We start from the raw sequence: 22342 nt of genomic DNA, 5'->3' as shown, positions 1-22342 counted from the left end.
TGTGTCGTGAAGCTAAAACATTAGTTTGCTTTAATTATTGACAATCTATATTCCAGGTGCATAAATGGTGGGATTTTACTCATGCCCATTCCCATGTTGCTTTCCATCGCAGCCCAACACTTCATTGTTTCTTCTGCCAGCCTCCCATCCCTTTTCTCTTAACCCCATCACTTCAGGTTTTGGATTTTTCTTTTTAACGCTGCCTTTATTTATTCTTTCTTTTGGCCTGAATATAACCAGGCTTTTGTTGATCGTAGTATTGGGTGTGCAACCTTGCATCATTTAATATTCTAATATTATAGACATGCAGAAGTGCAGGTTGCATCTGAAGCATCTTCACATAATCAATAGGCAGCAAGTTTACCAAAATTAGTACCCACAATGCTCAGTGAGTTTTATAAAATGTAGAGGCTGTTCACTGGTAATTATAGATCTGTTGGTGTTCCCATCGGTGCAGGACCCCTGCCTGTAATGTCATGTGAATAGGGACAAGTCGTGTTTGTTTGTGCGCCGTCGGAAGCGCCTCTCTATCTCTGAAAGCACTGCGTAGAAAAAAATTGAGACATCACTCATTGTAAAGAACTCTCCATGAAGAATAACATATTGTTGCGGTTTTTAGAACCTTCACATGTAAATTTAGTAGTAAATTCCCTTATAAATAACCCCCTATGTACATTTCCCCTTAATTGGCTGTTAATTGAAATAATTGCTCCTTAGTTAGTCCATGTACAACACGTAGCGAACCATAGGACCTCTCTATAGTTGTCATTATTCTGTGTTTCAGTTAAGGACCTGTTCCCAATAGTTGAATCTGCGTTGCATCAAACAAATAAGATGGATCCCTTTTCAAGTTTCCCCCAATCGCCTCTGCCAAGTGCCAGTGACAGTTGGGCTGTTTCGTTGGCATCACATCGCGCCAAAAACTCCATTGCCCACGAGGCCAGGATTGGAGAAGAAGGGCGTGGCCCCACTTCGTCATAAAAGGTGGAGCCAGGGAGCCCTCGTCATCAAAGGTGGAGTCAGCCAGCCTTACCAACCAACCAGAGCTCGGTGGGCATGGCTTGAGAGGGCGTGGCAGGAAAGATCTGGCAAGTTTGACAAAGTTCCACGGGCGTGGTTATAAAAACCCTTGGCGCGAGGCCCCCAGAGGAGGTACGAGAGAGAGACGCGGGAGGAGGTGCAAGAGAACGCATGAGGAGGCAGAGACGCATGAGGAAGCAGGCGGTGAGAAGGCAGGAGAGACGAGCTGCGCGGAGCTGCTGCAGGAAGCCCTGCCGGTGTAAAGCCAAATACGTGGAGCTGCCGGCTCCTCGCTTCCAGCCCGGAGCGGACCTGCTTGCTGTAACCTGCCAAACCTTCCAGCCCTGTTGTCCCACCTTAACCTTCTCCTTCCAGCCATTCATTCCTGCCTGCAATTCCCCATTTGTGTACGTGAGTTTGTGTTGTCTGGGGTTCCATAATTAAGCTTGTATAAGGATTTGCGCTGTCTTCTTCTTCTTCTTCTTCTGTAAATTACTTTTGTTTCTTCCTTTGGTTTCTTTGGTTTTGTACATAATTAATAATAAATACCTGTTCCTCCTTACTTTGGTTTCATTCTCGTCCGATCGTCTTTGTGTTTTCCCTATTGAATATCTGTGGCATGATTTTGGCAGAACCGCTTACAATCGGGTTTCGTCAATTGCTAACGGCTCGGATTCCGGATTGCTAAACCGCTCGGCAAATACCATCTTGTCCAGGATTCGAGCGGTACTTGTCTCCCTGTTTTGCGGAGGGATTGATGAAGGTATTCGGGCTAATACCTGGACCAATAACCCTGATCAATCCCACCCCGCAAAAGAGCGTTACAAGTACCAGGACCGGTCGGACGGCCAGCTTAAAAAGACGAGGGGATTAAACCCCCCCTCTAAGGGGAGTGCCATCCCCCGGATGCGTAACAATATTGCTACGGTTTTTAGAACCTTCACTTTGTAAATAATAATAAGCCTTGTAAATATCCCCCTTTGTAAAGGTTGCACCCTAGTTAGGCCATGTACAACACGTAGGACACCGTAGAAACCTCTCTAGTTATTTCATTAGTCCATGTTTCAGTTAAGGATCTGTTTCCAATAGTTGAATCTGCGTTGTATTAATTAAATAAGAGTAGGCCCCAAAGCTCCTTTCAACAGCGGTGTGAGTGGTTTTCTATCCCGCAAGCCGCCATAAGCCACGCGGCTGAGTTGGAGAAGAAGGGGGAGGAGCGCCAGGAACGAAGGCGTGGCCCATCAACGCTCATCAAGGGGCGGGACCGGGAGCCCTCACCAACCAACCAGGGTTGAGGTGAGCTCACCGGTGGGCGTATCCTAAAAGCGGCGGCTTGATACGTAAAAGGCCAATATAAGCGCCGCCGCGGACTACTTCGAGAGATGTGCCCAGAGGAGATAATCGGCAGGAGATGAGTGAGGGAGCCCTGTGTGGTTGTTGCACGAACTGGTTGGGCGCTCGCTCCATGGAAGATCCAGCTATTACGTACGCCGAAGCGTTTCCTCCCCGCTATAAGTAAAGTCCGCTCGCGGCCAACGATACGCGGAGCTGCCTGCCGAGGTTTTCGCCACATAGCCGGAGCGTGGATTGGGGCCGAAGCCTGGACGGCTTCCCATCGGCCGAACGCTACCTGGACCCTTCGCCTCCTACCATCCCTGCCATCCCATCCTCCTGTGTAAGTGTGTTTGTTCTGTCCTGGGAGTGTTATATAAGACTGTATAAGGCTGCCCTGTGTTGCTGCTTCTTCCTCTTCAACTGTACATTACCTTTCGTTTCCTCTTCTGGTACTGTATAAATAAACCATATTTGTTCTTTCTTTACCCCTTGGTTTCTTCTCATCCGATCGCTTTCGTCCTGTCCCCAATTGATATACGTGGCACGATTTGGCAGAACCGCTCAGGATCGGGTTTAGTCTTCTTGTTAACGGCCCGAGTCGCAGCTCGCTTCGCTCGGCGTATCCATTAACGCTGCGGCTCGGGTGGAAATTATCTCCTCTCTTACGGCCGGTCTTCGTACGCAGGTATTTGGGACTTCATTGACTAATGACCCTGGCTACCACCGACCGGAAGTGACGTCATAGTTTCCAGGATCGGAGACGGCCAGTGTAAAAGACAAGGGGATTAACCCCCCCTTGGTAAGGGGAGCGCCGTACTCCGAATCCGCAACGATATGTTAATGATAGTCGTAGGTGTCTCCATTATGACGTTATAATTCGACAAGTAGAACCCTTGATCCGATCAGTATGAAATGTTTTGTCATCGCAAAAAATGTATGAGAGAATTAAATTGATGACCATCGGTCACGTGCTTCAGCGGTCATATTGGATTGAACATAAAACACTTAAACCATTAAAACCTCTTCTCCCAAATGGCTGAACAGATAAAGGCGAAAGTTTACAAGCATGATCGCCTATCCATGGTGAACAAATGTACCCTGGGCCATTTTGTCATTGGCCACATGGTTTGGCAGCTCTAATTTTTTTTTTTTAAGAATAAACCGCTAAAAATCAACTCCTCCAAAATGGCTAGACAGAGTTGAAAGTTCACACAGATGTTCCCCATGCCTTGTGGATAACCATGGTGTTCTCGAAAAATTAATAGGTGACATGGTCTGGTAGCCATTTGAATGGAACGAAAAAAAAAAATTATATCTCTTGAACCGCTCCATCCATCGACATGAAACTTCAAAATTATGAAGTAGTCCAAGGGGAATACTTGGTTAAAATTTCAACATGATTGGTTGCATGGTTTTGCAGCCAGAATTTTTTTTTATTGTTTGAAGAAGAAACTCTGCAATATTATCTTCTCCAGCCATGTGACTGTTCAGTATATCTATTAATTACTTACTGTTTAACCTCTGTGGCATCCTGTCTATTAATTATGTACTACCGGAATGTACCATTCTACCATTTGGACTGCTGAGACCCTTAACCCGCTCCCCAACCCCCTACCCCCCCAAAAAAACCCTTAAGATCACCAAGACCCTAAATACCACAAAGAACAAGAGGACCCCAAAGACCCTGAGGACCGACCGGAAGTGACGACCGGAAGTGACGACCCTCATATATTTTTTTAATATATAAAATCCAATACTGAATTCAGTTTTATAAAGAGGACGTCATGTGTCATGCGTGTCTGATCAAAGTGGGACGTCTTGTGGTACCCAGTCATCAGTGCCAGCAGTTTATAAAGTGGCAGTTGTAGTTATCGTTATTATTATTTTGTAATGATATTGTTGTGGTTATGGAAAAGACCCCGGGGTGATGCATTTAACACATGAGGGATCCTCAGTTAGATATTTCATTAGTGTTTAGTCAGGTTAACTTTCCCCTTGAAACAGGGACAGGGAAAATGTGCTGTGTGTTTCTCGCATGTTCTATCCCCTTTATAAACTCCTACCTTCTTGAAATCCCTCCCATCCCCATCCATCCCAATCCCTCATCCTTTCCCTCTCAAACCTCTTTCACTGTACTTTCTTAAAAAAAAACCCCTCTTCATTTGATCCATTTCAATCCCTAACGTCAATCCAATTGAATCCTTTTTCCCATCTTCAAATCTCTCTTCCCCTGCACCTTGCTTCCACAGTGCAAACCATGCACATAATGCAACATGTCCTATGGTACACACTACACACCTTGCGTTACAGAATATAAATCGGTCATTTTACAAGTCAATCCCAGCACAGTGTGCATCAAGTAAAAACTCCAAGGGATCGAGGTTCTGTGGGCTGGGCTGACCGGTAAACGACATCACACGCACCATCTATCTATAATTCCAGTAATCTCTGTGTGTATGTTTGTATGTCTGTGACCGCTGTTTCTCGACAACCACGGGTCCGATATACTTTAAACTTGCCAGGTATATTGCTGGGGACCCGAGGATGTGCCTTTTCAAGGTTTCATATTAATCGGACAAGTAGTTACCGAGCTATGTCCAAAAAACGATTCAACCAATCAGAGAGCAGCGAGCTATCACGTGTGCCGAACGTGGCGAACAGACTCTGCCTCGGACGGCACATTTGAGAGCGTATTCATTTATTTCACGTTGGCAAACTATGTTGGCGTTAAACGATGTTTTAAAACTAATTAAAACTAATTTGCGATTCTTTCGCTTTCCTGCGCGTTTGTGCATGCTATGGCGATTTCTTTACCAAACTCTGCAAGCCGTTCGCTTTGGACCAAACCATTTCATGTAAATAGAGGGGGGGGATTGTCACCGTACTCGCAAGCCGTTCGCTTTGGACCAAACCATTTCATGTAAATAGAGGGGGGGGGGGATATAATTTTAGATATAGATATAGTACGGGCATGCCCTAGTTGGAGAAATGACAAGAAGGGGCCAAAGAGTGCTGTGGTGACCCTTGCTCCTCGAAGCCATGCCTCGCTAAAAGGTCAAATTAAGGTGGAGTGCACCGAAGTTCGCTGCTTGCTTGCATCCAGGAAATGGTACAGAACGGGGAGAGCTGTTTGCGCTTTGGGGACCAGAACTGCCTTTTCTTAGACCCCCTTTACACAGGGCTGCGACCTTTGTGCCACCTTTGAATGACTAAAAAATGGCCAGGACGCTCAATGGTCGCCTCAACCCAGAAAATCCTGTTTCTATGTAACTGCTCCAGCGATCCTTGTGCCTCCCTTGAACCACCAAAAATGCAATTTTCGGGCATTTTCATGGCGATCTATGAGCGACCTGTGCGTCCACTGCGCCACCTGCCTGCTTCCCCTGTGCAACCTACGGCAACCAACGCGATTAGAAGCTACATAGGCGACCCCCGAGCAATGTTTGGGCAACCATTGAGCCTCCTCTGTGCCATCATCGGCGACCACTGGGCGACCATTCAGCCATGCTTCTGCCTCCTAGGCGACCCTTGAGTATTGTTTGGGCGACCCCTGGCGACTGCTGGGCAACCTGGAGTGCCTGGGTTTATATATGCCCTGATTCTGGTGCTTTTCCATCAGTTTCATCCTAGCTGCCAAAGTGAGAACATCTCCAGAAGATAAAGATTTTGGGATGAACAACCAATTCTTCTTGCATACTGCCATCTTACAAGGTCACCAAGCACTGCTGGTGAACCAGATGGCCATTGCTGTCCTCAGAAGAAGGATGAACAGGCACAGAAGGAGACCACGAACCTGGTGGGTCCGCCCCTGGCTGACACAACAGAGAAGGTTACAATTCGGGGACTACAGCCAACTGATGCAAGAACTGCGGCTAGAAGATGAAGGGTCCTTCTACAATTACTTTCGAATGGAGCCAGCGATGTTCGATGAACTCCTCCAAAGGGTTGGCCCAAGAATTACAAAACAAAATACCAATTGGAGAGCAAGTTTGGAGCCTCGTCTGAGCTAGCTGCGACTCTCAGGTTCCTTGCTACTGGGGACAAGTACCCTACCCTCCAGTACCAGTATTGTGTGTCACATAGCACTATCTCTATCTTTGTGCCAGAAGTTTGCAGAGCAATCCGAGAAGAGTATAAGAATGAAGTTGTCCAATACCCAATAAACCCCCAAGAGTGGCAGACTGTTACAGATGACTTTAAGAACCGGTGGAATGTGCCTCATGCATGTGGTGCCATTGATGGAAAACATGTAGCAGTGCGATGTCCTCCCAACACAGGCAGCCTCTACCACAATTACAAGGGGATTTTCTCTGTGGTCCTGCTTGCGTTGGTGGATGCCAACTACAAATTTATATGTGGCCTTGGTACGATGTCTGACTGCCAGATATTCAATGAATCAGAACTGAAGCAGTGCCTTGCAGATGATACCATCAACTTCCCCGCTCCTGAGCCACTGCCACATGATGACTGTGACACACCATTCTTCCTACTTGGTGATGATGCGTTTGCCCTCAGGACCTATATGATGAAGCCATACTCTTCCAGGGGACTCACCAAGGAGCAGCGGATCTTCAATTATCGTATATCTCGTGGCCGACGTGTGGTGGAGAATGCATTCTAGCTCAGCGATTTCAAGTCTTCCTTTCAACGATGCAGCTGTTGCCTGAAGCTGTCCGGGATGTGGTTGAAGCATGCATCTGTCTTCACAATGTAATGCACGAGAGATATCCAGCCCTACAGAATGCTGCACTTGATAAAGAAGATGAAAATCACAACCTCATCCCTGGAGAATGGCGACAGCAAGCAAACATGCACGATGTCGAACAAGTAGTTGGACCCAACCGTGACACACGAGCAGGGAAACAGCTGCGAGAGAACCTCAAGCATGGTATCTTCATCCCCTTCACCTTGGTCTTGAGGACCTTTATTCTCTTGACTTTGGGCAGCATGCGCTCCACCATCAGGTCCACCACCTTGGCCAGCAGGGACTTCTTCTTGGCGATCACCATGGCCAGCAGGACCTGCTTCTTCAGTAGTCCTGGCACCTCTGCGGTTCTTTGCCCTTGGTCTTGTGCACTTCTTGGGAGGCATGATGTCTTGTGCCTGTTGAGTCTGGAGACTTTCTTGTCGAGTTGTTCACCATTCACTGCAAACACAATGAACCACTGCAGGTACCAGCCCTCTATTTATAGGCAGGCTGAGGAGGCACTACAGGTGGCTCAAAGGAGGCAGAAGGGAGGCAAAAGCTTTGCCATGGTGGCTCAAGGGTTGCCGAGGTCGCCGAATGGAGGCACAGCGGTCGCCACAGTCATCGTTCAATGCACGCTATTGGTCGCCCAAAGGAGGCACAAGGGAGGCAGAAGCATTGCCCAGATTGACAGGCAAATTTGCAGCAGAACGCATCTATTACCTGGCGACCATTGGGCGACCATTGGGCGACCACTGTGCCTCCATTCTGCAACCACGGCAATGCTTGTGCCTCCCTTCTGCCTCCTTTGAGCCACCTTTGAGCAACCAACCTCCTCGGCGACCTTTGTGCGACTGTTTTGAACATGTTCAAAAATTTACGGCGTCCATGGCGATGTCTGACCCTCCTGTGTACCACCTTTGAACGACCTAGGCAACCATTCTGCCTCCTTTGAGCCTCCAACGGCAACCTGGCAAATTTTATGGTCGCACAAGGGAGGCACAAAGGTCGCCATCCTGTGTAAAGGCCCCCTTAAGGAATGGAGATGGACGAGGTGTGCAAGGTCTAATCCACCCAACTGAATGTGCAGCACAAGTTCCTGGACCCAACAGCCTTGTACATACTGACTTACACAATCTTTCCTTTGTCTCTACCCTTTTACTTTGTGTCCTTAAGATGCACAAAAGAGTTGTCAAAGTGAGCTATCGACGATTAACCTCTTGACCCATCTGGGGGAGGTACTGATACACATCACACATTTCTTCTCGAGCCTACACCGCACCTTTCCCAACATACTGCGCGCACACACACACCAACCTCATTCCCTTCCTTCCTCCTCCTCCCCCCCCCTTCCCTTCACTTTCGAACCAACGCGAGTCTGCTGGCAAGCATCAGGCGAACAAGGGGCTGACAACGCACCAAACTTTCTCTCTCTCGCCCTCTCATATGAAATGTCACTTGTAATACCCTCTCCCACCACCAGGAGCAGTGTAACACGTTATACATAGAAGTAGAGCATTTGCTTGGGGCCACACCTTTGGTAACCCCTGGGTGGGGAAAAGGAGTAGCTACAACATTTGTGTGATGACCCTTCGTCCCTCTGGCAAGTTTGGTGGGGCTCGGATAAGTAATGACCGGATCGGATGCGTCTGCCAGACAAGCAGACAGCAAATTGCACATTTTATTGTGATAACTTTCGATTCATACTCTATTAATTTAAATAACCTGCACGGAATTGCAAAAAATACAGTAAACATTTTGAATTTCCTTCTCAAGTCCAAACCTTGTTGATCATGTCTTGGGAGGGGGATAATGGTGGGGTGAAGAATTTTATGTCAGAGACATATTCTTGTCTACATATAAATATCAACTACATTAAATCAACTGAGACTGAGAGTTGAGATATCAACTACATTAAATTGTCAACAAAATAAAACTTTGCTATGTTTAAATTAGTCTTAAAATGATCGTTACATGCATTGCATTCATGTATCCACAGCAGTGATGCTCACTATTTTGAGGTAATTTTATTTTATTTGTCTGCTTAACACGGTACCGTTTATTCGTTAATATTTATTGCACCGGTTAGTTGTTCATGTTGTCTGGAAATGAGCTTGACTGGGTGTGCATTTTCTCTGGTGTGGCTTGGCAGGTGAATGGAAATACCGCTTTGCTAGGGAACTGCATGGTTTATTGCGATGAGCTAGAATCGTGATTTGATGCTGATAATACTGTTGCGGTTTTTAGAACCTTCACATGTAAATTTAGTATTAAATTCCCTTATAAATAAACCCCTGTGTACATTTCCCCTTAATTGGCTGTTAATTGAAATAAGTGCACCTTAGTTAGTCCATGTACAACACGTAGCGAATCATAGGACCTCTCTTATAGTTATATCGTTATTCTGTGTTCCAGGTAAGGCCGTGTGTCCAATAATTGACTCTCCGTTGCATCAAATCAAATAAGATAGGATCCACTGCAATATCCCCATGGCCTCCTAAAAGTGCCAGTAAGGCAGCGTTCGCTGCCCTTTGGCTGGGGCTCATTTGATTGCCCCAAGACGCCATTGCCCATGTGCTCCATCTCGGAGAAGAAGAGGGAGGAGCCGGCAGAGCACGGGCGTGGCACCACCTCGTCATCAAAGGTGGAGTCAGCCAGCCCTTACCAACCAACCAACGAGGAATCGGTGGGCATGGTTTGAGAGGGCGGAGAAAGATCTGGCAGGTTCGTGAGGGTTCCACGGGGGTGGAGGTAAAACCCGTTGCGCGAAGCCCCCACCACAGTTCTGTGAAGGGAGGCGCTTGAGCAAGTTACGATAGGAAGAGGGAGAGAGACGCATGAGCAAGGAGCACAAGTTGAGAGGATCGTTCATTAATTTGCTTGGTGCGAACGTCCTGCGGCGAATGAGAATCGGCATGCCCTGCTCGCGATACCAACCAGCACTGACGACCGGGTTTTTCGTGGCTGAACAAGAACAAGTGTGCGCACGCGGACCTCGACGTCGTGCCGCGATCCCCGGACCTCCCTGCTGCCCGCTCTTTGGACCGTCTGCCCTTCTCATCCTTCCCGCCATTCCTGCCTGAGAACCCCCATTAGTGTACGTGAGTTTGTCCTGTTTGTTTGTCCCTGGGTAGAAGTACGCCTGTTTAAGCATAGCACTGTGTCTTCTTCTGTAAATTACCTTCTTTTCTTTTCTTTCCTTCTCCTTTGGTTCCTTTGGTTGTGTAAATAGTTAATAATAAATCCCCGTTTCTCCTTATTCTTTGGTTTTCATTCTCGTCCGATCGCTTTCGTGATTTCTTTCAATTGAGTACCTGTGGCACGATTTTGGCCGAACCGCTTCGCAATCGGGTTTAGTCTATTGCTAACGGCTCGGATTCCGGACTGCTAAACCGCTCGGCAAAATACCATCTTGTCCGGGATTCGAGCGGGGCCATCCACCTGCTTTGTGGAGGGGTTGGCGGTGGTGTCTGGGAATCCCTTGACCAATCACCTTGGCCAATCCTATCCCACAGAGGAGCAGGGTGGGTCCAGGAACAGACGGCCAGCTTGAAAAGACGAGGGGATTAAACCCCCCCCCTCTGTAAGGGGAGTGCCGTCGCCCGATTCCGTAACAATACCTTGCAACTCTGTTAAAAATACAACTTCCATAACCTAGTGCCTGTTCTTCGTATGTGGATGGAAATCAAATAAATTGTGATTCTTGCATTTGCCGTTGAACGTTTATTTGCATGCAAGTACCGGTAATCTGTTTGGCATTGTCTCTGTGAATCATCTTTTTGTGGAATTGAATATCTCATGTTCTTTCCTTCATCATCTTTCATTTTTTTTGTAATTGGAGATCTGCAAGCGTTTAATCAGGGTTTCATCTCGAGTAACTTACTCGAGTAATAACTTTATTGGCACATAAAGTTAAACCAACTTGAGAGGTTTCAGGTGAGGTTTTCAGTACATTCATTATGTATATATATATTGTTATGAATTTGGTAATGCAACATCTAGAGCTAGGTAGATCTGAATAGGTAGGTATTCGGCTGTCGTGACAGGGACTCTACATGTAATAAGTTATTGATGTTCAGGCGGTTGTCGGGGTAAGATGTATGAGTGTGGATCTACCTGGAGATTCGAGTGTTAAATAGTGAGGGATTAAAGGTAACGCCCCTGTGAGTCTCACCTAGTAGTCAAACCTTTGTCCATTATGGCACTGCAAACCACATAAACATTAGTTAGGTCCTTAGCGCAACATTAAATAATCCCCTTTCCCTGACAAGGACTTCGTATTAAATTGACAGGAAACCAGGTCAAAAACACCACCACAATTGGCCGCCACCGTGTACACCTCCAAAGGCCTACAAACCTGGCCGGCACGTGTTATGCCAGGACCGCAGGGTCGCGTAACGGGGGAGATGTCAGGAGTCGCGGGAGGCTTTGATTGGCTGAGGAGTGCGCAATGTGACGTCATCGGCCACCAATATAGGCGACGGTCGGACGCCATTTCAGGAGTTTTGCGTCAAGAGTTCGCCAGTGGAGTTGAGTTGAGTTCGTGGCAGGCACTGGCAGACGCAGGCAGGCACCAGTGAGTTGAGCGGTGGTGGAGAGTGGGAGAGGACACGCCATTCCAGTCGCAGTTCGAGTGCAGTTCGGGTTGTAGGGAGTCGCAGGAGACACACGAGAGCACACCCAGTTGGCACTGAGCAGTTCGTTGGCACTTGGCTGCCAGCACTCCCGCGTCGAGTCGAGTGGAGTTGAAAGGAGTCCTTCCTGTCCCTGGTCAAGTGGAGCCGCTGGCCTGCGTCGGACGCGTGGTGCTTGGAGCGAGGGGCCTCGTGGTGTGCGATCGGGCCGGAAGGAGCGGTGCTGGACACCAACAATACAAGACGACAAAGACAGATAAGCCCGATCTCCGCGTATATTTTGAACGACGGGACGTGTTATTTTCGTGATTAATCTCCCTCGTTTGTGTTTGCTGTCAGTCGTGTGGGGACGTCCCGATTTAGGTTTATTAGAATTATTAGATTTACCGGCGGGCTTTTTCACTGGCTTTACTTTTCCTAATAAACCCTTATATTACTTTTTGTACATAATATCTGAACGCAGTTTTCCTGGGTGTTTGATTTTAATAGATAAGGTTGCGGAGCCTTCGCTGCGGCCCGCCATTCCGCGCGTTGGTGTTGAACTTGAGTCCGCCATTGAGTGTTCGCCTCGGGAGTTAAAGTCTCGCAAATCGGTCATCCGTAACTGTGGTGTTAACCACGGTTACGCGACAAGTGGTGTCAGGAGTGGGATTCGAATCCGTCGGACAAATTTTTTGTCCGCGGCGAGACATCGACACGGTCGGGCGTACATTGCGTCCGACGTTCGAACGCAAAATTTGGATAGGCGAGGCGGAGAAATTTAATAATCAATTGGGCATACGGAGCGCGATATCGCGTCTTCGTCAAATTTAAATTGTGTTTTTGGAATTGAAATAAATACGCGCGCGGGGAACGACCTTCCGAAAAGCGGATGTCGGAGGTCGACGAAATGGAGGTGCGTAGCGAGGCCTCCGTCAGCGTCGGGAGTGAGCCGGAAATGGGGGATAAGGAGGATAGCGTTGGAACTTTCCCCGCCGCTGGGACGGCCCCGATAGATCTCCAGACCATAGTAAATTTAATAAAAGACATGAGGGCTCAGAGTGAGCGATTGGGGAACCGGATGGATGCTCAGGGTGAGCGATTGGAGGAACAAATGGGACAAATGAAAAGTGGGTTGGAAAATAAAATTGAAGGGATGGAAAATAAAATGGAGTCACAGGGGAAGGAATGGAGGAATGAAATAAAACAAAGGAGTTTGGGGGTAATGAGGGACGAAGCGAGGGCTCGGAGTGAAAAATTGGGGGCAAGGAGGGACGAAGCGAGGGCTCGGAGTGAAAAATTGGGGGCACAGGAGAAGCCAAAGGTGGCAAAAATTGAATCGGAACGGGGGGAAGCTAGATTGGGAACAGGAGAGAGTACGGCCCATGCAGATGTGCACGGGGCTCAGGAGCCGGGAATGGCAAAATTGGGAATTGCACAGGGAATGGCAATTGAAGTAAATGGGGAGACTGCAGGTGCAGAGGTGGACGGGGAATGTCCACAGGTGGATGGGGAATGTGTACAGGTAGATGGGGAATGCCTGCAGGTAAACGTGGAGAGTCCACAGGTGAGCGGGGAAGGAAATTTGGAATGTGAGAGTTGTAATGGGGAATGTTTCCCACATTCTGGCCTGGTTGTTTATCGGGACCGTGTGGATGTCACAACACCCCAACCGGGGGATGAATTTGGAATTGTGCAGCACCAGGGCGGTGGTGCGGAGCAAGAGGGGGTAGAGTTTTTGGGGGTCCGTGCAATAGAGCCGGACCGGGTATTTATTGAGGATGATTTGATCCAGCGGCTGGAGACCTGTGACAGTCCCATGGAGGTAGAGCTTGTTCAGGCCCAAAGGAGCCTGGGTGAAGAGGTGAGTTGGTCCGAGGAGGTGGTTGGAATGACCGAGGGGACGCTCACTGTACACTGCTATTTGGAAACAGAGGCTCCAAAATTGGACAACCAGTTGGGGGAGTGTGTTGGCTCCGGGCTGGATTTGGATCTTGGAGGATCGGGAGATAGAGCTTCTGGAGATTTGGTCCCTGTAGGGAATTTGGATCAACTGCAGGGAGGGGCAGAACAACCGGTGGTAGAGGTTGTTCCCTGCAGCTGCGGTTTGGCGGTGGGAATGAAAATTTGTAAAATAAAATTTAAAATAAAATTACAATGGGAACTTGATTTGGAGCAGCCATGGTTGGGATTGGTCCCCGGGCTGCGGGATTTGGACATGGAGAGGTCATGGGTGATGGCCTCGGGCAAAAGTTGCCCCTTTCAAAATTTGGGTATGCCGGCCAGCTGGGGGGCTGTGATGGCGAGATTTGGACGTGGGGTCCAGCCTTGGGTGTCGAGGTACGACCTGGGTCCCACGGGGGGGGTCTGGTGGAGTGTGGCGTCCCTTGTCCGTCGGGGCGCCGTCCGAGCTGGTGGCTCGGGCCGGCAGGGTCACCGGACCCTGGTGGGGGTTAAGACCTCCAGGGAGGTCCGAGGTGGGTTCTCAAGCCTGGGATGGCATTTATTGAGGACCACTAGGGGGAGGTGTTGTGGGTCGCGCTTTGGTGGTGGCACTGCGGACGGCCAACTTGGGACTGATGTGGTGACCACCCGGGCATGCGGCCTGGCACTCTCCTCCAGGGACTCTGGGACAACCAGCATGTGGTGACCTGGCATGGTGGTTGGTCTATGGACGCGGGTCAAACCGAATGGACAGGGATGGAGATAGCCTGCCGGACAACCATTGGGGCATCTGTGGAACGTGATGGTGTGAGCGACTTTCCACAGATGCTCCGTTGTGATTTATGGACTCTCGGGTTGGGAAGAGAGCCATGGGGATGTGAATCGGGAGATGTGTAACGCGCCGAGCATATGGGCCATGCTCGGCTGGCATGTGTATGGCAAAGCATCCTTCTTTGGTGAGGTGAGTGAAATGTGACAAAATGTTTGGCATGGGTAATCTGTGGGTTAGATGCAAATTTAAGGGTGGATTTTGAAATGCCATGGTGGACACTGTACAGTGACGCCATTATTGATCCAGGTGTGTAGACCAAAGTGTTGGAGGCTGTGATGAAATTAATAGGGTAGCAAGACACAGCTTTCAACTGGTTGCGGGGGCAACTGTGCTGATATTTGGGATGCGGGATGATGGGGATGTAGTTGTGTAGCCTGAGGGTCAACGTGGTGCCGTGCGTGTCCGAGGTGTGTGGACCATGTCTTCTGGGTGGGTCTCCTGGTGGAGCATGGCTGTTGACTGGACCTTGGTGTGGTCAAGTGTGGGTGAGCACTGGGGGGGGCTGCAGTTCTGTAGTCGGACTGGGGGATGATGGGGAGGTGCAGGGGACGTGGCTGTAGGGATGCCACGCACTGCGACCGTGCCCCCCAGGGCCGAGGTTGTGTGTGCGGTAGTGTGTGTTGTGGCAGCAAGTGCTCACCACATTGGCCAGCTGGGGCTGCTGCAGCTGTGTTCCTCGCAGGGGGGCTGAAGGATGGATGGTGGGTCGCACCCTTATGGACACTCATGGGCCATGTTGGCGTTTTGACTGCTCACCTTGTCCCGGTGACCCTTGCACGGTAGAGGTGCAGAGCTGTCGTGGCCACAGGTAGTTGTGTAGTGATGATCACCGTTGGATGCGGATCCACATACCTGCCAGTGTAGTGGGGACAAAAGAGAAATTTGGAAGTATTTGGTAGGCCCAATGTGAAATTTTGGGATTGTGAAGGGTGGATGACGCTCTTGAACCTGACCAACCTGCAACTACCTGCACTTGAGGTGAGTGTTTTGAGGAGTACTGTCCCAGGCTTCAGGATTTGCTTTGGGAAATTGGGGACATGTAATTTGGAGTTGGGAGGCGGGTGAGAGTGATGACATGGCCGGTGAGGGGATGGAATGGGAGCCACAGTGTCTTGTGGGTGGCGTATGTTTTTGTATTGTGGTTAGGTGTTTTGATGTGGTCGTGAGAGTGGAACCTGGAGAGTGAGTGATGATTATTGGAGATAATGAGGGGCGATACTTGTGCTTTTGGAAATGTGTGATGGTTTAAATGTGAACTGGGGAGGGGGATTTCACATTGGCAGGCCATGGCAAGCCTTGTAACACCTTTTACACCATCTATGAATTGTACTGAATTGTGCTGAGTTGTGTGGAGAATTGAATGGCAGCGGGGGAGGAAGTGTGTTTTGGGGACCATGGGTGGGGAAGGTGTGTGTGTCCGCAGGTACAGAGCAAGCTCTGAGGAGCGATGCCTGCGGGCCCCCCTCTGCGGCAATTACCCCTGGCAGCCGGTGGTAACTGGAAATTGGAGCTCGTCGGTGGAGGGTCTGGTTGGGCGCCGCGGGGTGAGGAAGTCCCCCGGTGACCCGTGTTGCTGCGTGAAAGCAGGAGGCAAAGGAGCCTGGTGTGTGTGGAGACCCTCACCGGCGAGGTAACGGCGGAAAGGGGCTGTTGGGCTGTCACGGGGCCAAGAGGTAAAGGGGGGGGGGGGGGGGGGCAATAAATTTGTAAGTCGGTTGACTTGTTTTTGGGACTGCGGGCACCACAGCCTGATGCGCCCCCACCATCTTTTGTGCGGTACCTCCCCGCTGCCTAGTTGAGGAATGCACACACACGTGAATGACATCAATGCCATGGTCCTGCAGGGGGTGTATTGGGAATAAGTGCTTTGTTGATTTTTGAAATGCCTTGATGACCTATGGAATGAGAATGAGTGGTTAAGGGGTCTGTGTTGCATGAATGTGGGCGAAATCCACCGAGCCGTGTCACTCACCTGTAACATCTGGACAGGGCCCGTGGAAATTTAGTGGGATGCATTGGGGATGGCCCCGCAGGTAAGGTTGTGTCTTGTGGCATCCACCGGGGGACGCGGTCTGTAGACCGGGGTATGTACAAAGGTTAGAGTTTTGAGTTTTGGAAAGATGGTTAAGTTTTGTGGTTAAGTTAGTGTTGTGTGTTGTTGTTTCCTCCCTCCACAGGAACAACGAAGAAGATGTACATACTTGCATGATGGTTAAGGGGTTCAGCATGTTAAGGAAGTGTAGGTAGGTAGTCCGACTCACTTCCCACAGCCCTTCCTGATTTATTTCATAGGTTAATTAAGTGTGTGACAGTAAGTGTTAAGGCTGGAATGGTAGCCCTGCGGTGAACCTTGCAGGAGCTACGGTTCCAGGGGGGGGGGCTGTGTTATGAATTTGGTAATGCAACATCTAGAGCTAGGTAGATCTGAATAGGTAGGTATTCGGCTGTCGTGACAGGGACTCTACATGTAATAAGTTATTGATGTTCAGGCGGTTGTCGGGGTAAGATGTATGAGTGTGGATCTACCTGGAGATTCGAGTGTTAAATAGTGAGGGATTAAAGGTAACGCCCCTGTGAGTCTCACCTAGTAGTCAAACCTTTGTCCATTATGGCACTGCAAACCACATAAACATTAGTTAGGTCCTTAGCGCAACATTAAATAATCCCCTTTCCCTGACAAGGACTTCGTATTAAATTGACAGGAAACCAGGTCAAAAACACCACCACAATTGGCCGCCACCGTGTACACCTCCAAAGGCCTACAAACCTGGCCGGCACGTGTTATGCCAGGACCGCAGGGTCGCGTAACGGGGGAGATGTCAGGAGTCGCGGGAGGCTTTGATTGGCTGAGGAGTGCGCAATGTGACGTCATCGGCCACCAATATAGGCGACGGTCGGACGCCATTTCAGGAGTTTTGCGTCAAGAGTTTGCCAGTGGAGTTGAGTTGAGTTCGTGGCAGGCACTGGCAGACGCAGGCAGGCACCAGTGAGTTGAGCGGTGGTGGAGAGTGGGAGAGGACACGCCATTCCAGTCGCAGTTCGAGTGCAGTTCGGGTTGTAGGGAGTCGCAGGAGACACACGAGAGCACACCCAGTTGGCACTGAGCAGTTCGTTGGCACTTGGCTGCCAGCACTCCCGCGTCGAGTCGAGTGGAGTTGAAAGGAGTCCTTCCTGTCCCTGGTCAAGTGGAGCCGCTGGCCTGCGTCGGACGCGTGGTGCTTGGAGCGAGGGGCCTCGTGGTGTGCGATCGGGCCGGAAGGAGCGGTGCTGGACACCAACAATACAAGACGACAAAGACAGATAAGCCCGATCTCCGCGTATATTTTGAACGACGGGACGTGTTATTTTCGTGATTAATCTCCCTCGTTTGTGTTTGCTGTCAGTCGTGTGGGGACGTCCCGATTTAGGTTTATTAGAATTATTAGATTTACCGGCGGGCTTTTTCACTGGCTTTACTTTTCCTAATAAACCCTTATATTACTTTTTGTACATAATATCTGAACGCAGTTTTCCTGGGTGTTTGATTTTAATAGATAAGGTTGCGGAGCCTTCGCTGCGGCCCGCCATTCCGCGCGTTGGTGTTGAACTTGAGTCCGCCATTGAGTGTTCGCCTCGGGAGTTAAAGTCTCGCAAATCGGTCATCCGTAACTGTGGTGTTAACCACGGTTACGCGACAATATATATATATATATTTATATTTATATATATATTTATATTTATATTTATATATATATTTATATATATATATATATATATATATATATATATATATATTTATATATATATATATATATATATATATATATATTGTTGAGAATCCTGTGTGTAATTTGTTGTAAAATATACCCTTTTGTGTGCTGTAAATATTCCTTGTAAATACCTCCAAGTGAAAAGGTCAAAGGTCGTCCTTAGTTAGGCCATCGCACACACGTAGCAAATCATAAGTTTCCCTCAGTAGTTATGTCCTTTGTAAATGTCAGCATAAGGCTTCGTTTCCACTAGTTCATTGCGTTGCATCAATTAAAGAAGCGTAGGCCCATTCTCCCTTCGAAAGGGTGCGGGTGGTTGTTGGCATTATCCCTCCACAAGACGCCATTATTCCATGCGGTCGACCCGGGGAAGAAGGGCGTTGCCCGCCCCTCGTCATCGGAAGGTGGAGCCAGCGAGCCCCCACCAGCCAATCAGGGTTGGTGAGATACCATCACGGGCGTGGTGCGGGTTGATCTCAAAGCGCGATATAAAAGCGCGGGCGGAAGCCTTTGACCAAGAGATGATGGAGATGGTTCGTGCGCCCTGCTCGTTGCGGTACCTCGTCTGCGCTTGAGCCCGCTCACTGCCTCGTTGTGCTGCCTTGCTCTTGAACTTACTCTTGAGCCTTCTCTGCGGAATCGGCGCATGGACGCTCGAGCGGGGAAACCACATTGAGCCATTGGCCCCGGACCTTCCTGCCGCGATCTCTTTGGGCCGTGCCCCCCCACCCCCACCCCCGCCCTGCCAGGATTCGAATCTGCCATCCTTCATCCCCCCAGTCGTGTGAGTCTGCTCGTTGTCCGTCCTCTGTGTTGTCTTGGGGTCTTAAGTTAAGCCTGTATAGTATAAGCTAATAATTGCACTGTGTCTTCTGCTCCTTCCATTTCCCTGTATATTACCTTGATTGCTCTCTTTTCTTTGGGTTGTGTAAATAATTAATAAATATCTGTTCTCCTGTACCTTTGCCTTCCTTCCTTTCTCATTCGGTCGCTTTAGCGATTTCCAAATTGAGTGTACGTGGTGCGATTCGGCCAACGCATATGAATCGGGTTTAGCCCCTTCGATAAACGGCTCACGCTGCAGTTCGCTTCGCTCGGCGCAACCAATCCATTACGCTGCGGCCGTGAGCGGGAGTATTTCCTTGCGTACCGAGAGGCGCTGGTATTTAGGTCATAGGACGGGTGGGCCTAATACCCTACCCAGCGCTGACCGGGCGTGACGTCATACCCCCAGGACCACGTCGGTCAGTCATAGACGAGGGGATTAATCCCCCCTCGATAAGGGGGAAAGAGGCCGACATTGGGTTCCGTAACAATATATATACGTAGTGTGTTCAAAAAGTATCCGACCTTTATTTTTCGCGCGTAAAAAAAAAAAGAAGCTAGGGAGGCGTTGATTGGTGCACGTATGTAGGCGATCCTAATGCGCACGTGTGAATTTTTTCCCACCTGCAGAAGCTGTCATTCGACGACAGACCGCCGATGAGTGAGGAAATGTAAGTGATTGCCGTCGGATTTTCGTTTTTGACAAAATGATGGAAAAACTTGAACAACGCTACTGCATCAAATTTTGTGTAAAGCTTGGCGATTCCCAAGTGGAAACGATCCGCAAGATTCAACACCGTTCATTCCATTATGAAGGAGGATTTGGGCTTCAGGAGAATCTCAGCGAAGTTCGTACCAAAGCTGCTAACAATTGAGCAGAAGCAACTCCGTTTGGAGATCGCACAGGACATGCTGGAGACTGTGAACAGCGATCCCAGCTTCCTCAACACAGTGATCACTGGCGATGAGTCCTGGGTTTATGGGTACGACCCAGAAACCAAGTTGCAGTTTTGATGCAAGTTTGATGAAACACAAAATTTGATGCAGTAGCGTTGTTCAAGTTTTTCCATCATTTTGTCAAAAACGAAAATCCGACAGCGCTCACTTACATTTCCTCACTCATCGGCGGTCTGCCGTCGAATGACAGCTTCTGCAGGTGGGAAAAAATTCACGCGTGCGCATTAGGATCGCCTACATACGTGCACCAATCAACGCCTCCCTAGCTTCTTTTTTTTTACGCATGAAAAATAAAGGTCGGATACTTTTTGAACACAGGTATATATAAATAATTTTTTAGCAACAGCAAACTCAGATGTTTTCAGATAATCCAGAGAAGCATTAAAGCTTGCAGTTTATTTAATCCTTGCCCGATATCCAATATATATGTGAAAATTGAAATACAAAGAGGTTTGAAATGGTGAATGTTATGTTTTTGGAAGATGACGGTTCATGTTCATGTGAGTTTGCTTGAACAACGAGGTGACGTGGATTGCAGGAATGTAATTTTTGTGCTGCCATTCTTTTCGTTTAGGTCTCGACCAAACGAGCACAGGCCTGGTGCACGAACAAGAATGAAATCCCTTACTTTGAGACGAGTGCGAAGGAAGCAATCAATGTGGAGCAAGCATTTCAGACCATTGCACGGAATGCTCTCAAACAGGTGAGCCTGCAGTTTGTTTTGAATTTGTGATGCCTTGACTTGTGTTCAGACGCTGCTTAAATGCCAAACTGCTTATTCAGAGCAAAAGACCTCCTTATAGACTCTTGTGATTAAACTGAAAGGTTGATTTCTCCCACATCTTTGATTTATGGCATGGCGGCGGACCTCCCACTTATTCTTCACCTCTCGTCCCTTCACAGAGTCGGGCTAGAGTCGAGCTCAAAAGGGTCTTCTTTCCCCGCTGATTCCACCAAGCCCGTTCCCTTGGCTGTGGTTTCGCTGGATAGTAGATAGGGAAAGTAGGAATCTCATTCATCCATTCAAGTGTGTCACTAGTTAGATGACGAGGCATTTGTCTATCATTAGATGAAGGAGCTGCTCATTCGCTTCAACTACTTTGACCGTTTTAGGTGTGGTACTCCACCATCCTGATGCGCCCCCACATTGGGCAGGTCGCCAGACCTTGCCTCCCCATGAGGCCACACACCCTAATACTTTTAGGGATCTGGGGCACAATAAAACAAAATCGAAAAAGGCAAAATAAACCTTGACCAAAGAGATTCAAAATCAAATAATCCCCTCTGAAAGGAATTTTAAATCTGAGGCGAGCGGCACTCGGAGGCGCCGTGGTACCTCCAGGGCAGCACATCCCTAAATTTTAGGGATCCTGGACAAAATTAAAATGAAAACCAAATGGAAAAGAACTTTGACCAAATGCAAAATTATAATCATGTCCCACCAAATCAAAAATAAATTGGGACTATGCAGCTTCCAGAGAGCACTCGCCCACCCGATGCCACAGGCAATGTAATGAAGACTACTTAAAGGCATGGAACACTTTCATGGTGCTCTAAACCAACCACCTTGAGGGTGATTAACTGGAGGTTCCCTGTGTGTAAGGCCTAGGTCACGGAGAATGGACACCGATTCCGGCGCCCAAACCCCACGCCAATTGAGCGTGACGGGCGACACGCGTGGTCGGACGAGAGTGTGGAACTTGCCACACACCCACTGATGAACATTGGTAACATCATAGTAGCGCCTCTTCCGGGTGTGCTCAAGCGAAAGCGCAAGGGTGTCGCTCATGATCTGTGCGTCCAGGACCATGGCATCCCTACCCTTCACAGCAACGATATCCAGTTTACCGAGACTAGTTGCAGTGGGGATACTGGGTTCAGCTGGGACCTCAAACCCACGCTCCCGGAGCCGACCACACACGAAGCGACATACGTCTAGTGGGGAGCCAAATGTCCCTCACATTCACCGACTCGATATATGCTTTGCCCGACTGAAGGGGAGTCTGATCGAGCACCCAGCCCTGGGGCTGGGCAACTTGACTCGCCTGTCAGACATGGCCATCGACTGTTGCGTACAGCAGCCAGGCCGTGAGAGCATCAGCCTGTTTGACAGACCTGGGATGTTCACCTCCGTAATGCAGGCTGCACGTGTTCCTGAGCCTGATCCCGTCTCCCACGCTTTTCCAGAAGATGGCTTTCCGGTGGGGACTATCGGAGCGCTCTAACCCTCGCAGTCTACGCTCACGCTTATCCCCCAGGTATTTCAACTGTTCTGCTGCTGTACAAGGTCGTAGCTCTTTCTGCCTATGGTGAACCGTTGCACCCCATTGTCAAGACAGCGCTTGTTGGCACCGTCAATGATTATGTTGAGTGTGACTGA

The 22342-nt window shown here is 49.0% G+C and overlaps 1 protein-coding gene across 2 annotated transcripts in view; it reads left to right on the top strand.

Annotated features, from left to right (window-relative positions):
• Window positions 1–22342, top strand: part of LOC137436876 (ras-related protein rab7) — a 34636-nt gene that overhangs the window by 9043 nt on the left and 3251 nt on the right. For both annotated transcript variants that reach the window (XM_068131077.2, XM_068131078.2), the window contains exon 6: window positions 20537–20665. In XM_068131077.2, the coding sequence (XP_067987178.1) occupies window positions 20537–20665 (129 nt within the window). The remainder of the gene's footprint in view (window positions 1–20536; window positions 20666–22342) is intronic.

The sequence above is a fragment of the Myxine glutinosa genome, chromosome 11 (genome assembly GCF_964187855.1).
Source record: "Myxine glutinosa chromosome 11, kmMyxGlut1.1, whole genome shotgun sequence".
Taxonomy (NCBI): Eukaryota; Metazoa; Chordata; class Myxini; order Myxiniformes; family Myxinidae; genus Myxine; species Myxine glutinosa.
The sequence above is the reverse complement of the archived record's forward strand: the minus strand, read 5'-3'. Positions and strand labels throughout refer to the sequence as shown.